The 12,936-nt window shown below is 49.5% G+C and overlaps 1 protein-coding gene across 1 annotated transcript in view; it reads left to right on the top strand.

The window, feature by feature from the left end:
• The window catches only part of Pkhd1 (PKHD1 ciliary IPT domain containing fibrocystin/polyductin), a 287,931-nt gene that overhangs the window by 146,273 nt on the left and 128,722 nt on the right, over positions 1-12,936 (top strand). Inside the window, 2 exon segments of the mRNA XM_070017318.1 lie at positions 9,272-9,449; positions 10,584-10,779. Of these exon segments, the coding sequence (XP_069873419.1) occupies positions 9,272-9,449; positions 10,584-10,779 (374 nt within the window).

Below are 12,936 nucleotides of genomic sequence, written 5' to 3' on the forward strand. Positions count from 1 at the left end.
GCATATTAAGCCAAGTAATTTAGTCAAGCCCCCTTGGCATCTTATTTGAGCAGGTAAACTGCAAAGAGTGAGAGCCATCGGTCCAGCTCGCAGTAACTCTGCATCCTGGAGACATGCCAGGACACCCGCATCCATGTCTTCTCATGCTTTCAATAAGGCTCTATGGTGCACAGCTAGCATTCGATAGTCCAGAGTTTTTCTACCCTTTATTTCCAAACTCTTCATTATTTTCTCTGAAGTTATCGGGCCCAACTGTAAGGAGTAAAATAACAACGATGGAGAGGTAGATTTAAAAAAAATTGAATTTTGATTGTACTGAGGATAACTTTTTCTTCATTTTTAGGAATGCTGCTTTTTTTGATGGTCATTCCGCTCTTGCCAAAATGACTTGATATTCTGAGATGGGTTCAAGTTAGTGATTCGTTCCCAAGGCCTACCAGTGAGGAAAATAATACCCAAGATGCAATGCTTACCAGTGAGGAAAATAATATCCAAGATACAATGCTTACCAGTGAGGAAGATAATACCCAAGATGCAATGCTTACCAGTGAGGAAAATAATACCCAAGATGCAATGCTTACCAGTGAGGAAGATAATACCCAAGATGCAATGCTTACCAGTGAGGAAGATAATACCCAAGATGCAATGCTTACCAGTGAGGAAAATAATACCCAAGATGCAATGCTTACAGTGAGGAAAATAATACCCAAGATGCAATGCTTACCAGTGAGGAAAATACTATAGATTTGTGTTGTGGAAGGGGGTTGTTCTGTGCTTGCTTTTTTGTACTTCTTCTTTGCCAAAGCCTGTTGAGTTGTGCCTTGCTTTGACATCTTCCTAGGTTGTCGCTTGGATGGACGTGTGTCAGTGTGATTGTAGACGGGGCTGCAGAACCCCAGCCTTGTCTGCAGATCTGACCTTGGAGGTTTTCAGAGCAGGAACCTTGGCCCTTCCTAGGGTCATCATCTCCTGACACAGAGTCTGTCAAGGCTGGGAAAGTGAAAGTCCTGGTTCTATATTCTAAGTGATCTAGTAAGGCTCCCAGGAGGGTGAAAGTTTACCCTGTCTCTCTCTCTTTGGGGGATTTTTTCCCCCTCCCAAAGTGGAGAATCCAATGTTTTGGAAATGAAGATGATTGGCCAACAGCTTTCCTAGGTTCTATTTAAGACTTTCAGGACCCACTGGTCCTTGGATAAATATCCACATGTCTCACAGTCCTGTGAGGGAGGTCTCTGTGTGCTGCCAGACATAGGTCTCTTGGCCCTGGGTCCTTGTGTTTAGTCTAGGGCAACTAGACTCGATGAGCTCCGAGGCCCTGGGCTTAGTGCAGGGGCAAGAGAATCGGCATCCTCAGCCAGTGCCTTCGCCATGCAGAATCTCAGGCTGGGCCTCAGACCATCTGAGCCAGGGGACTCACACAAAAGCTGGGGAGCACAGTGCTCAGGTCCTCCTCATTCTATCCTTCTCCGATGCCAGCCCTGGCTGTCTGTGCTCAGTGGCTTGATCTTTGTCCCAGAGCATTATAACCTCATTAGAAACATGTCAGTGCTAATGAGCAAATTTGAATTCAAACTTTGTTGTGTTTCATGGAGAAAGGATTAATTTGTTGTGCTACTTGCCCCGGGGCAAGCACCCTAAGAGCTGATTTACAAATCTCGAACATCATGATCTTTGGGCTTGCGTGTTGATGGAGATCTGAGATGGCACCAGCGCCCTGCTGTCTTCACTTTCAGCTGTTACCCCCCGCCTCAGCCAGAGGTCCCGGGAGGGGAGAGAGGGGGCTTGATTTAGCTGCATAAACGGGCCACCCTCCCCGAGTTGCTGAGATCCAGGCACTTGGACTAGGATTGCGTCCTGGTTAGGCCCCGCTCTGATTCTTTCTTTGACACGAGTGGCCTTCTATTTCTGCTCCTCACTGTCGTCCTTGACTCTGACCGAACGATGCCCACGTCGGTGGCACTTCCTATTGCCTGGGCTTCCGGGACTCCACCCTGGAGGCTGGGTTCGCTGAAGCATGGACAGAGGTGAAGCTGGCCACAATGTTTGATCCCCGTGGGATGAGCACAGGGCAGAGTCAGGTTCACATGCCAGCAAGATGCCAGGTGGCCAAGCTGCGTGGGAACCTGTGTGGGTTGGTTCCTTCCCCCTCCAGCTTCACATACACACTACTGCAGGAGTCACGGCATCCTGAGCCCTGGCCTTGCCAGGCTGTTCCCACCAACCTCCTTTAAGGACCTCGGTCTTCCCGAAGAGGGGAGAAGGCAGTGTGAGGTCAGGACCGTCCGTAGCAAAGGATGCCAGGGGACATTTTCTCCAGTGTCCATGAATGATGACACGAGTTGCCTAGTGCTTGTGTTTATCTGTCACCAAGATGTTGGTAGCGTCTTCTGCATCTATCTAGAGCTATACAGAGGAAGAAGGTGCTATGTGCAGGTGTGTGTGTGTGTGTGTGTGTGTGTGTGTTTCTTCCAGACTTCCTCTGTGAGCTCCTCTCTCTGTTCCTGAAATGCTGGAGCCCTTTACGTTTCGCCATGCTGTCCCTTTCTTCCCAAAGCATGCATCCTTGCTGGGTGAAGCTGCGTTAATTTTACAACCTCACTTAACATTCAGAAAGGAGCCCCGATAGTTTCCCTCTGGTCTTCATTGCTCTACTGCTCTTCAGGTCTCTTTCTCCAGACAGCCCTTAGAAGCTGCACTGTCCTCCGTTATAGCCACTGGAAACACACAGCTTCTATAGCAGGAGCTCCGCAGCTCTGCAGCTACTGGCTAGTCCAAATTGAACTATGCTATACAGTTACATTGTGTACCATTTTTTTTTTTTGGTCGTGGGGCTTGAACTCTGGGCCTGGGCGCTGTTCCTGAGCTCTTCAGCTCAAGGCTAGCACTCTACCACTTGAGCCATAGCACCACTTCCAGTTTTCTGGTGGTTAATTGGAGATAAGAGTCTCATGGACTTTCCTGCTTAGGTTGGATCTGAACCAGGATCCTCAGACCTCAGCCTGCTAAGTAGCTAAGATTACAGATGTGAGCAACTGGCTGCCATTACTATTTACTTGTAAAACTACAACAGCTCCTTAGCTTGATACCTTATGTGTGGTCTGATCTTGAGCCTTTCATACATACATTTGGTCTTGCCCTGTGTTCCTTGCTTGACATTGACTTCACAGTGCCTTTCTTGGAAAGTTAATGTTCTTAATACCCTGCTGTGGGTTTGTGTCATCACCCAGTACTTCCTTCCCTGTACCTGTCTCTTAGCCACATTCAACTTCTTTGCTCCTTTCCAGTCATGGAATTCAGCTTTCATGAGCTCCTGGAAGTTTCCTTGAGCGGCCGACATAGATTTTTAGTATTCCTTCTGTGTGCTAGCCCTCTAACCAGTAGTTTTAGCTCAAGAATGGTTTTGTAAACTCTCCGTGTTTCCTTGTAGATGGTAAGGAAGGTTAGTTTGTTGTTGTGAGTTTTGTATAAGTGAAATTCCTCTAATGTCCTTACTTGTTTGTGTCTTGTGTAAGACATGTTCACATTAATTCTCTCTGCATTCAACCAGAAATAAAAATGTTCTCCCCAGTTTTAGTTCCTAAAATTTGTAGAAGCATGAAGGCTCAGTGTTCTCTATGATCTTCCCGAGCTTTCCTCTGTGGCTATCAGGTGATCAGAGGATTTATTTGCACATCTGATCTATTTTTTTCTGCATCCCCAACCTACAACCACCCAGTATTCCACTTACTTTTGCAATTGTCTTCTTGGTTGTGTATATAGCACGCAGAGTTGTGCTGGGGGAGAATGAAAACTCAGCCCTCACAATGATCATCCGGGAATTATTAGACTTTTGCTGTAAAGCACAGTAGTGCTATTTCAGTTTTCATCGGCTTATTCAGAGATCAAGAAATCAGGCCTCGCTTCTGCCTCCTAATTACCGACTGAGTTGACTGTGGGGAAAATTAGAAAATGTAGAAGCCTGACGAAATGCTCCATCCAGAGCTTTTTCGGTTGTGCACAAAATATAGTCAGGATATATGCATGTAATCTAAAATTATTTTTCAAAAGGGGAAGACCAGAGAAGCAATCATGAGTCTTTGGAGGGGATGAGCCAAAGCTTCTTAGCCTCTTTGTGTGTTCTTTTAGAATAGCAACTTCCCTCCTCTTTGCTCTAGTTCTCATAAGAATAAGAGGAGCATAGGAACATTGGTGCTCGTACAAGTCCTTTGCCATCATTACAGTAAGGGCCTAATAAATGCTGCCTTGGAAGAGTCTGTATTTTACATTTGTTATTTAAAGGACCACGCATAGGCACATGACTAATTGAATGAAATACCGAGAAACAAATGCCTGGTCAAAGGAATCGAATCTGCTTAAATGTAACTTAATCCAATTTCCGAAAACAAGGTAATAATTTCCAATAATCCCATGACATCATAGCAGTCCAGCGGAAACTGGCGGATGGTCAGGAAATCAGAAGCCTGGAGGTCCCAGCCTTTGCCCAGTGGTGCCTGGTGCTTCTGTTTCCTCCTTCCTGCCGCTGGAAAGGAAGAGGTTAATGTCCTTGCTGATCACCTTGAGTCTTAGATCTTGCCTAATATCCTCTCCCGTAGTGATTGCGTTCAGTTTTCACCTATGTAAGTGCTCTTAATGTGTCCGTGTTCCAAGTATGAGGCACCCCCTACCTCTGCGCACGCCAAAGTAAAGAAGAGTTCAAATGGAAATTTTGGCCTAGCTTTTCGTCTAATAATCGCCTAACTCTTCTTCCTAGGGCTAAATTGGCAAAGCATCACTAATGGTATCTTACAGTCCTTTTCTTCTTTTTTTAAATAAAAAGACTGCGAGACAGAAAAATTTCCAGATCTCTCCTCATCCCCTGGGAGCAGAGTTTACATGGGAAAAAAATCATCTAAAAATCAGAATGGATCCAGACTGAGAATCTCATCAGTAATACTCACTACATAATTACCATCTTTAATGATGGAGACAAGGGTGCTGGGCAATGCGCTCTCCAGAATAAATGCCCTCGTCTGTAGCGCTTGTTTAAATTACATGGTGGCAGTACTCTCATGTGACTTATTTGAAGCTACAATGCACCATGGAAGCTGGGGTTGCAAGGGTTGATTAACAAGAGTCTCTCAAGAACATAGCCAGCCATTAATATCCACACTCTGCTCAGCCGCACTGGGAAAGCAGGTTTCTTACTCTGACTGCGCACCTGATGGCATTCAAGTATTTCTCTTCCATATCAATGACAGGGGTCCCTTGCCTCCTGGGTGCATACACAGCTCCAGGGATGGCCTCCTGTTTTCGGAAGCTGTCTTCTCCAGCCTTGGCAGATTCTGAGATGCCACAGGGAGTTAGGGGTCATCCGAAGTAAGATGCAGACGTCTATTGCTTTTCTTCAAGGACTAAGACAGAATGAGCAAGAAATAGTGTCCCAATGCAACAAACAATAATAAGTGGTTTGCACAAATGGTGGAGCTGTATTGGAGGAGGTGCGAGGCTGGTGCTTTCTTTTGCTTTTTCCCTCCACAATGTATTATGGCTTTAGCTAACTCTGAACAAAGGTAGAAATAGACAGATGGAAAGCTTTGATTTTGCTCTTTCATTTTTCAATAAAGCATGAGAGCCCCAGAAGTGGGTACAAACGTGCAGGACTTGCTGTGGCACCCGAGAGGGCCAGCTGTGGAGAAGCTGTGGAATCATGACTGGTGGCTTCTAAGCCGGAGGTGCACACTGGGCACCCTGGCTATTCAGGAGGCTGAGATCTGACAACGGTGGCTTAAAGCCATCCTGGGAAGGCAAGTCTGAGAAACTCTTCCTTCTAGTGAATCAGCAAAAGGCCACAAGTGGAGATGTGACTTAATGATAGAGTGCCAGCCTTGAGTGAAGAAGCCAAGAGCACTCAAGGCCCCGAGTTTAAGCCCCGGTGCCAGACACAAAAATACAGCTGGCTCTGTTCATCAGAGCCGTGATGAATCAGGAACGTGGAGCTCAAGGCAGTGCCTTTTGTTAATGTGTAGAGATAAGGACCCCGGGGAAGATGACCCCGAGACACCAGGCCCATCGAGTCATGTCAGCAAACCATTTCTGGGTGGCAGCATTCAACCGTGTTGCAAAGCTCATGGACACTAAGTGACCAGAGCAGGGTGGCCGGTGGTAAGATGGTGCCTTAGTCTGGAAGTTGTATCCTTCGTATGATGTTTCTCGTGGGACAGACCCCTTAATTCGAAAGGGAGGATTTTGTCATTTACACAGAGCACAAGTGAAGGAAGCCCGCGGGGAGGGGAGAGTCTCCTCTCCTTGCGTGTGTCTGCCTGCGTGCAGAGGATGTCTCTGCTGCGGAAGGAAGGGTTAACGCTGAGAACGGACTGGTTACCTCCTGATTTCTTGCACATAAAGCCACAAGAAGTTCAGAGAGAGACTGCTTTCCCTCATAATGAAGCTCTCTGCCGCTAATGGCCCATGCAGACTCCCTCGGCTCCTCCAAATTAGAAATACTTTTGTGCTCCTTTGCTTCATTAACAGTAAAGAGAGGGAGATTGGTGGCTATTTAGGGCACAGGGAGATTGGTGGCTATTTAGGGCACAGGGAGATTGTAGTAATTATGCTGGGTAAGTTCTCTTCCTGGTGCTCTTTGATTTTTTTTTTTTTTTATTTTCTTTTGGTGCTTTGTGGAAGAGCCTACCACCGTCGGTGCTGGTGTTTGGCCCAAGGGGCAGGAGCCGAACTGACTCTGAATGTTTGGCTCCCGGGAATGGTCAGTGCAAGACGCATTACCTGCTGGGTGATGAGTCTGTTGCATTTTTTTTTAGCATGCTCCCTTTCTATCACCAGCTGTGACGCGTTTAGTACCTCCCTCCCGACCTGAACTACCCAGAGCTGGCATGCACATCACAGTGTAGGAACTGCATCCTGAGAGTCAGACTGAGCTGGGATGGACGGAGGGGCTGCGTGAGTGGGCCAGGCCGGAGGAGGATGTGGGGGGGATTAATTCAGGTTTACACTGTGCTGTGTGTGACGGGCCTCTCATGGATGGTGGGCATCATGACAGTGGCTGCTAACTGGAAAGACAGCATCCCGGGAAGGTACAAAGTAGAACTTGTTGGGTGCCAGCATACAGCACTTTGATGGCATTTGCAGAGGGAGATGTGTGGAAAGGGTCTTCAGAAACTTGGGAAATGGTGCAAAAAATACTCCTTTCAAACGCTGAAAGTACCATGCAGACAGAGTTGCTGCTCCTGAAAGCTCGCGGTCACATTTTTAAGTGACCGGACATTGTGGATTAAGCTCCAGACACTGTTGGGGGCAGTAAGGGATAATGAATGTAGCAACCTGAAATCCCTTCTTCAGTGAGCTGTGGTGGACCTCACTGGGTCTGGCGATGGGTACATGTGATGGAGGATGTCTTCAAGTTTCCTCGTAGTGAGCTTTTCATGGTGTAAGCATCGCTCTTTCCGATATTTAAAGTCCAAATCTTCAATAAGTCACATTTGTATTCTGAAAACATGAGGGCTTCTGTCACCCAAACCATTGTAGTTAAAAAGAAATGGAAGATTTTAACTTTAGAAAAAGAGTTGTTCTTCCGTGAGCTTATTAATTGTACAAAATAGTGAGTTTTATTACAACATTTTGATTCGTTACATAATGTACTTTTATTCACCCATAGGACTGTCTTCTCCTTCCTGACTCGCTGGTTCTCCTCTTCTTCCCAAGTAGGCCTCCTCCTACGTTCACATCTGCTTTAGAAACTTGTGTCTCAGTTAACTTGTCTCTGTAAAAGAGACGAACCAAAAGCTTAGGGTTAGTAATTTCTCCAAGTTTGTAAATGGTGGTGTGTGCAGATACACATTTCCTATTACATCCACTGACCCCAGCCACTCAAACCAGTTTTTTTTTTCTTTTTGTGAACCAACATCTGCTATGTCATTCAGGCTAGACTCAAGCTGGACCGACGGTGTGGCCCTAATGCTTGGAAACCCAGCAGTGCCTTGAACTCAGCCTCCTAATTGCCCTAGCATTTAACATTTCAGAATCTTCCTTCTTTAGCTGGGCATAGTGATAAACCTCTGTAGTTCCAGCGACTCAGGAGACTGAGGCTGAATTGTGGCTTGAGCCAGGAACTGGAGGCCCTCTGGATGCCCAGTTGAGAACCCGTATATGAATAATAGTTTCCTTCCCATAATATGCCAGTGCATTATTAATTGGCTTTGGATATGTTCATGCCCCTCTTTGCTAGGGAAAAACCAACATCTTCCTTTATCTTCTTTCCCTCTGCTCTGAGAACTCATTATCTACCTACAGTAAAAGGCTGCAGATCAGAGTCTAATGAACACTAGAGGAGGACAGGGTCATAATATGTATTGATTTAAACGGAGAGAAAAGATTTTTAGTCTTTTTGCTCACATTTAACCTTGTAGCATGTGACTCCAGCTGTTTTATGTTTTAATGAAGTCTTAAAATAATTTTCCCGGATGGGCTATCTAGACTAATTTGGCAAGTGAGTGTCTCGTTTTATCTTCGGACATTTACCGCTCTCTTTTGCTGTACTCTGGCACTTTGGGAAAGCACAGGTCTATGTGTGTCTATCCTGTCCGAATTAAGGAAAAGGGACCTGTCCTTTGTGCAGCTGGCACTGGTGTGGCCGCCGCCAGTGCCCCATCCTTGTGCCAGGACCGTGTGCCACAGGGAGCTTGCCTCGAAGAAAGAGAAGCATCTCCTACTGACAGAACACACCTGCATTTTCCCAAATAGCAAAGCCAAGAACCCCACAGGGCTCTCAGGGAGGAGCCAGCTCACCTCTTCTTTCTGCACCATTCATGCTGTGAAGGTGGAGCACAGCACCCCGGGTTCTAAGCCCGTCATCCCCTGGGGACCTCTTGGGGGTAGGGGGAAACTCCCACGGAAACACCCAATCACCATATGTGTTTTCTGTCATCAGTAAACTTGGTATAGGCAAAATTCTGGCCCTGGGCACTTCTTTGTTAAGTGAATGGCATACACTCGGGGCCCCAGGGAATTCATTCGGGTGGAGTATGTTAGTAGTCTCGGATCTGCATGTGACTTGGGAGTGTTCCCCAGCCCCAGGGGGTGAGCGTGGGTCACCCCAGGCAGCCTTTCCCACCCCGCTGGACTGTTTGGGCTCCTACAATGTTCTGTCTCCATGCATGCTAGACCAAGGGCCTGGACATGCAGAGAGCAAAGGAAGGTGGTTGTGATGTCTGGAAGATGGAGGCTTTAGCTCCTCAATGGGCAAATAACCTTGGATTTTTTTTTTTTAAATCTCTAGAGCCAATGCTCCTGATGTCTCCTATGATCTGACCTTGATTGACAGCAGAAACAAGACGACCACGGTCAACTACGTGCACGACACACTGTCCAACCACCATGGCTGGGTGGCTCTGCTCCTGGATCAAGAGACCTACACTCTGCAGTTCCAGCGTCCGCAGAGGGACGGATCTTTGCAGGTAACCCACAGATACCTTCACTGGTATCTTCCTGTCCTTCTGAGAAGTCATGAATTGAAAATATTTATGCTGATAAGGAGGAACTGCGGTAGCCTATATATATATGTATATATATATATATATATATTTTTTTTTTTTTTTTGCTAGATGAATTATAACCTGGCTATGAGCGCTGGTTTGTTAACATGAAAATTTTAGAACTTGTTTAAATCCCATCCTGAATGCAGAATAGTTCTGCTTGAAAATTTAAATTTATTAATTCATTGAAAAACTGCCTCCAACCATTCTCTAGAATTATATTACCAAAAAAAAAAATATTACGGGATAAAAGACAACTTGCCCCGTGTTGTGTTTGCCGGCCGAGAGAATGTCTTCACGGGGCAGGTAGCCATTCCGCACCGCCACCTTGTGGTCAGAGGGTGAACTTGCAGCTCTGTGAACGATGCCCCAGGCAGTCCCATGAGTCCGATGCCCCCGGGACAGGGACGGTTCTGGGGACAGGAGCAAAAGAGAACAGAAAAGGGGAAGTGGGGGGAGAAGAAAAGGAAAACAAAGGAGAAAGGAACCGGAAACAGGGCAGGGAAGCAAAGGGGTGTGAAACCATGGCTCTTCCTTTAGGCACAGCTCTCTCATCCGCAGAGTCTGAGGGCAGAACCTTCTGGAGAAGGAGAGGGAGGCGGCCCCCGTCCGCCTGTCAGGAGGTCACACGGACTCCCCCCCCCCCAGCACCTCTCTTTTCTCTCCTGGAGGTTCACTTTCCCTGAGACAAGGCGGGGGGTGGGTAGGTGTGACTTTGATGGTGACATGGACCCTGTGTTTGTGTCCTGGCTCCACCCTCTGCTGCTGTGCAGTGTGTGGCCCTGTTCCCAAACCTGCCTCAGCTTCCCCAGCGGTGAAATGGACCCCTAAGAGCAGCCACCACAGGGTTCTGGGGCGCGTGATGGTCTGTGCCTGGCCCTGACGTCTCTGCCCCGGGCTGTGGGCTCTGACTGCCCTGCGTGCGTGCTTTCTGCCGTGGAGGAGTCCTGCAGTGGCCGCGCCTCGGCCCCTGCCCGCCCTGGTTACTGAGGGAGCACACTGACTCGTTTCCCTCTCTCCTTTGCCTCTCTTGCTCTTCCCCTCACCCGTTTCCAGTACTCAGCCACTTTCGACAACTTCGCCCCCGGCCGTTACCTCCTGCTGGAGCACCGGGACGCACCCCCGCACCCCGAAATCCTCCTGACCTGCACGGGCCGCCTGGGCCACTCTCTCCCGTCTCTTCCGTCACCTGGTCGGGACCAGCACTGCGATTGGTTCTTCAACGCCCAGCAGAGGCGGCTCACCTACCTGAGTGAGTGTGGGCGGAGGGGGGCTGGGGGCTGTAGACAGGCGCCCCTCCGGACTCCTGAGTTCCAGCTGTTTGTAGAGAACCGAGGGGGTCTGGACTCTGAACTCGGACTGCCCAGGTTCAGATCCCAGCTCCAGGACTTATGAGGCCAGGGCAGTTAACCAGGACTCTTTCTTTCTAAGTTTTGTCTCTGTCGGCTCTCACCTGGGATAAAGCACGCAAGGCGGGTGCTCTATTGTCTGAGCCAGGTCCTTAGTTCAAAGACAAAGTGATCTCAGATGGTCCTAGTATCGCAGCCTCTGAACAAGACTCGGAAAAGGAACAGACAGCCCCAGAGGGCTGAGGGAGTGTTGAATGAGCCTGGGCGTCCCTGCTTCTCCCGGTCACAGCTTACAGTGCTCCCCCGTGGGTCCTCACGGTGTCTGGGCTGACCGGTGCCTGGAGCCGGCTCTGCTCCCGCTGCAGGCTGACCGGTGCCTGGAGCCGGCTCTGCTCCCGCTCCGGGCTGACCGGTGCCTGGAGCCGGCTCTGCTCCCGCTCCGGGCTGACCGGTGCCTGGAGCCGGCTCTGCTCCCGCTGCAGGCTGACCCGTGCCTGGAGCCGGCTCTGCTCCCGCTGCAGGCTGACCCGTGCCTGGAGCCGGCTCTGCTCCCGCTCCGGGCTGGGCCTGTGCCCGAGGGGCCTGCGGGGGCAGCGGGGCTGTGCCGCCCTTCCACACACAGCCACGCGTGGCTTCTGTGAGGTTGTTCACTGCTGTGGGAAGGTGTTTAGACTCCAGGAGGAGGGCGTGCACGTGCCGTGTGCACGTGCTGTGTGCATGTGCTGTGCTGTGCTGCCTGGGAGGTTGTCTTGTGCCGTGTGTCTGTGTTCCTGCTACCCCACACAGCTCTGGGACGCAGCGGCCCCTCCCCCTTTGTGCCCCCCCCCCCCCCCCCCAGCCATGCGGCCTTCCTGTCAGTGTTTGTTCAGCCTCTGCGACCTCATGGGCCCGGCGCAGGTAACTTCCATCAAACACACCTCGTCCAGGAGGAGCGCTCCACTGTCTGTGCCGTGTGCACAGTCCGTGCCGTGTGCACAGCCAGGGAGCGCGTCTGAGGCTAGCGCTGTGTGTGCACAGGTTTCTGGTTATTGTGGGGGTATGTGGGCCCTCTCCAGGTGTACCTAGCTTCATGTGACACTTTCTCCAAGAAAGGAAACACATCAGGAAGAAAACCCACACAGCAAGCCGCATTTCCTTTGGGCTTAAGGTGTGGTGGACACGAGAGAGCCAGCGGAGAAGGAAGCAGATGAGGACCCAGGCATTCCGGTGTGCGCTGGACCTCCTCCACCGGGGTGTGCTGTCCACTAAATAATCGCTCCTCACTGACCCCGAGGCTGCGGGCAGGGCACTGGCCAGCCCGGGGAGGAAGACTGCTCACTGGTCCCAGTAACAAAGGGGGGAATACCACACACACATACATACACACACATACACGTACATCACATGCATGCACGTGCACACACACACGTGTGCGTGAGTGGAGCCTTGCATTTATTTTTCCCACCAAGGCAAATTTTGTCTTTGCATCACACGTCTTGGTGGGGTGCAAGGTTTTGTAGGCAGCTGCTGGCCAGGGGTTGGGGCTGCGGTTTGACCCAGTGGCTGGCTGGCTGTTTTACCTGGGGCATTATATTACAGTTCTCCACGCTTCACTCGCTTCATTGGTATGAGTTCAAGAATATTTGCTTGTCTTTTGAAATTGCAATATAAAAATATTCAAATGCCGGATGCCGGTGGCTCACGCCTGTCATCCTAGCTACTCAGGAGGCTGAGATCTGAAGATCACTGTTCAAAACCAGCCCTGGCAGCAAAATCCATGAGACTCTTCTTCTTCTTTTTTTTTTTGGGGGGGGGGTCTGGTTGTGGGGCCTGAACTCTGGGCCTGGGCGCTGTCCCTCAGCTCTTCAGCTCAAGGCTAGCGCTCTACCACTTGAGCCACAGCGCCACTTTGGCTTTTTTCTTTTTTGTTTATGTGGTGCTGAGGAATCAAACCCAGGGCCTCAGGCATGCAAGGCAAGTGCTCTACCACTGAGCCACCTTCTCAGCCCCCCATGAGACTCTTACCTCCAATAAACTACTGGAAAACAGGAAGTGGTGCTGTTGCTCAAGTGGTAGAGCAC

Source organism: Dipodomys merriami, unplaced genomic scaffold (genome assembly GCF_024711535.1).
Source record: "Dipodomys merriami isolate MVZ:Mamm:240054 unplaced genomic scaffold, mDipMer1.0.p SCAF_122, whole genome shotgun sequence".
NCBI lineage: Eukaryota > Metazoa > Chordata > Mammalia > Rodentia > Heteromyidae > Dipodomys > Dipodomys merriami.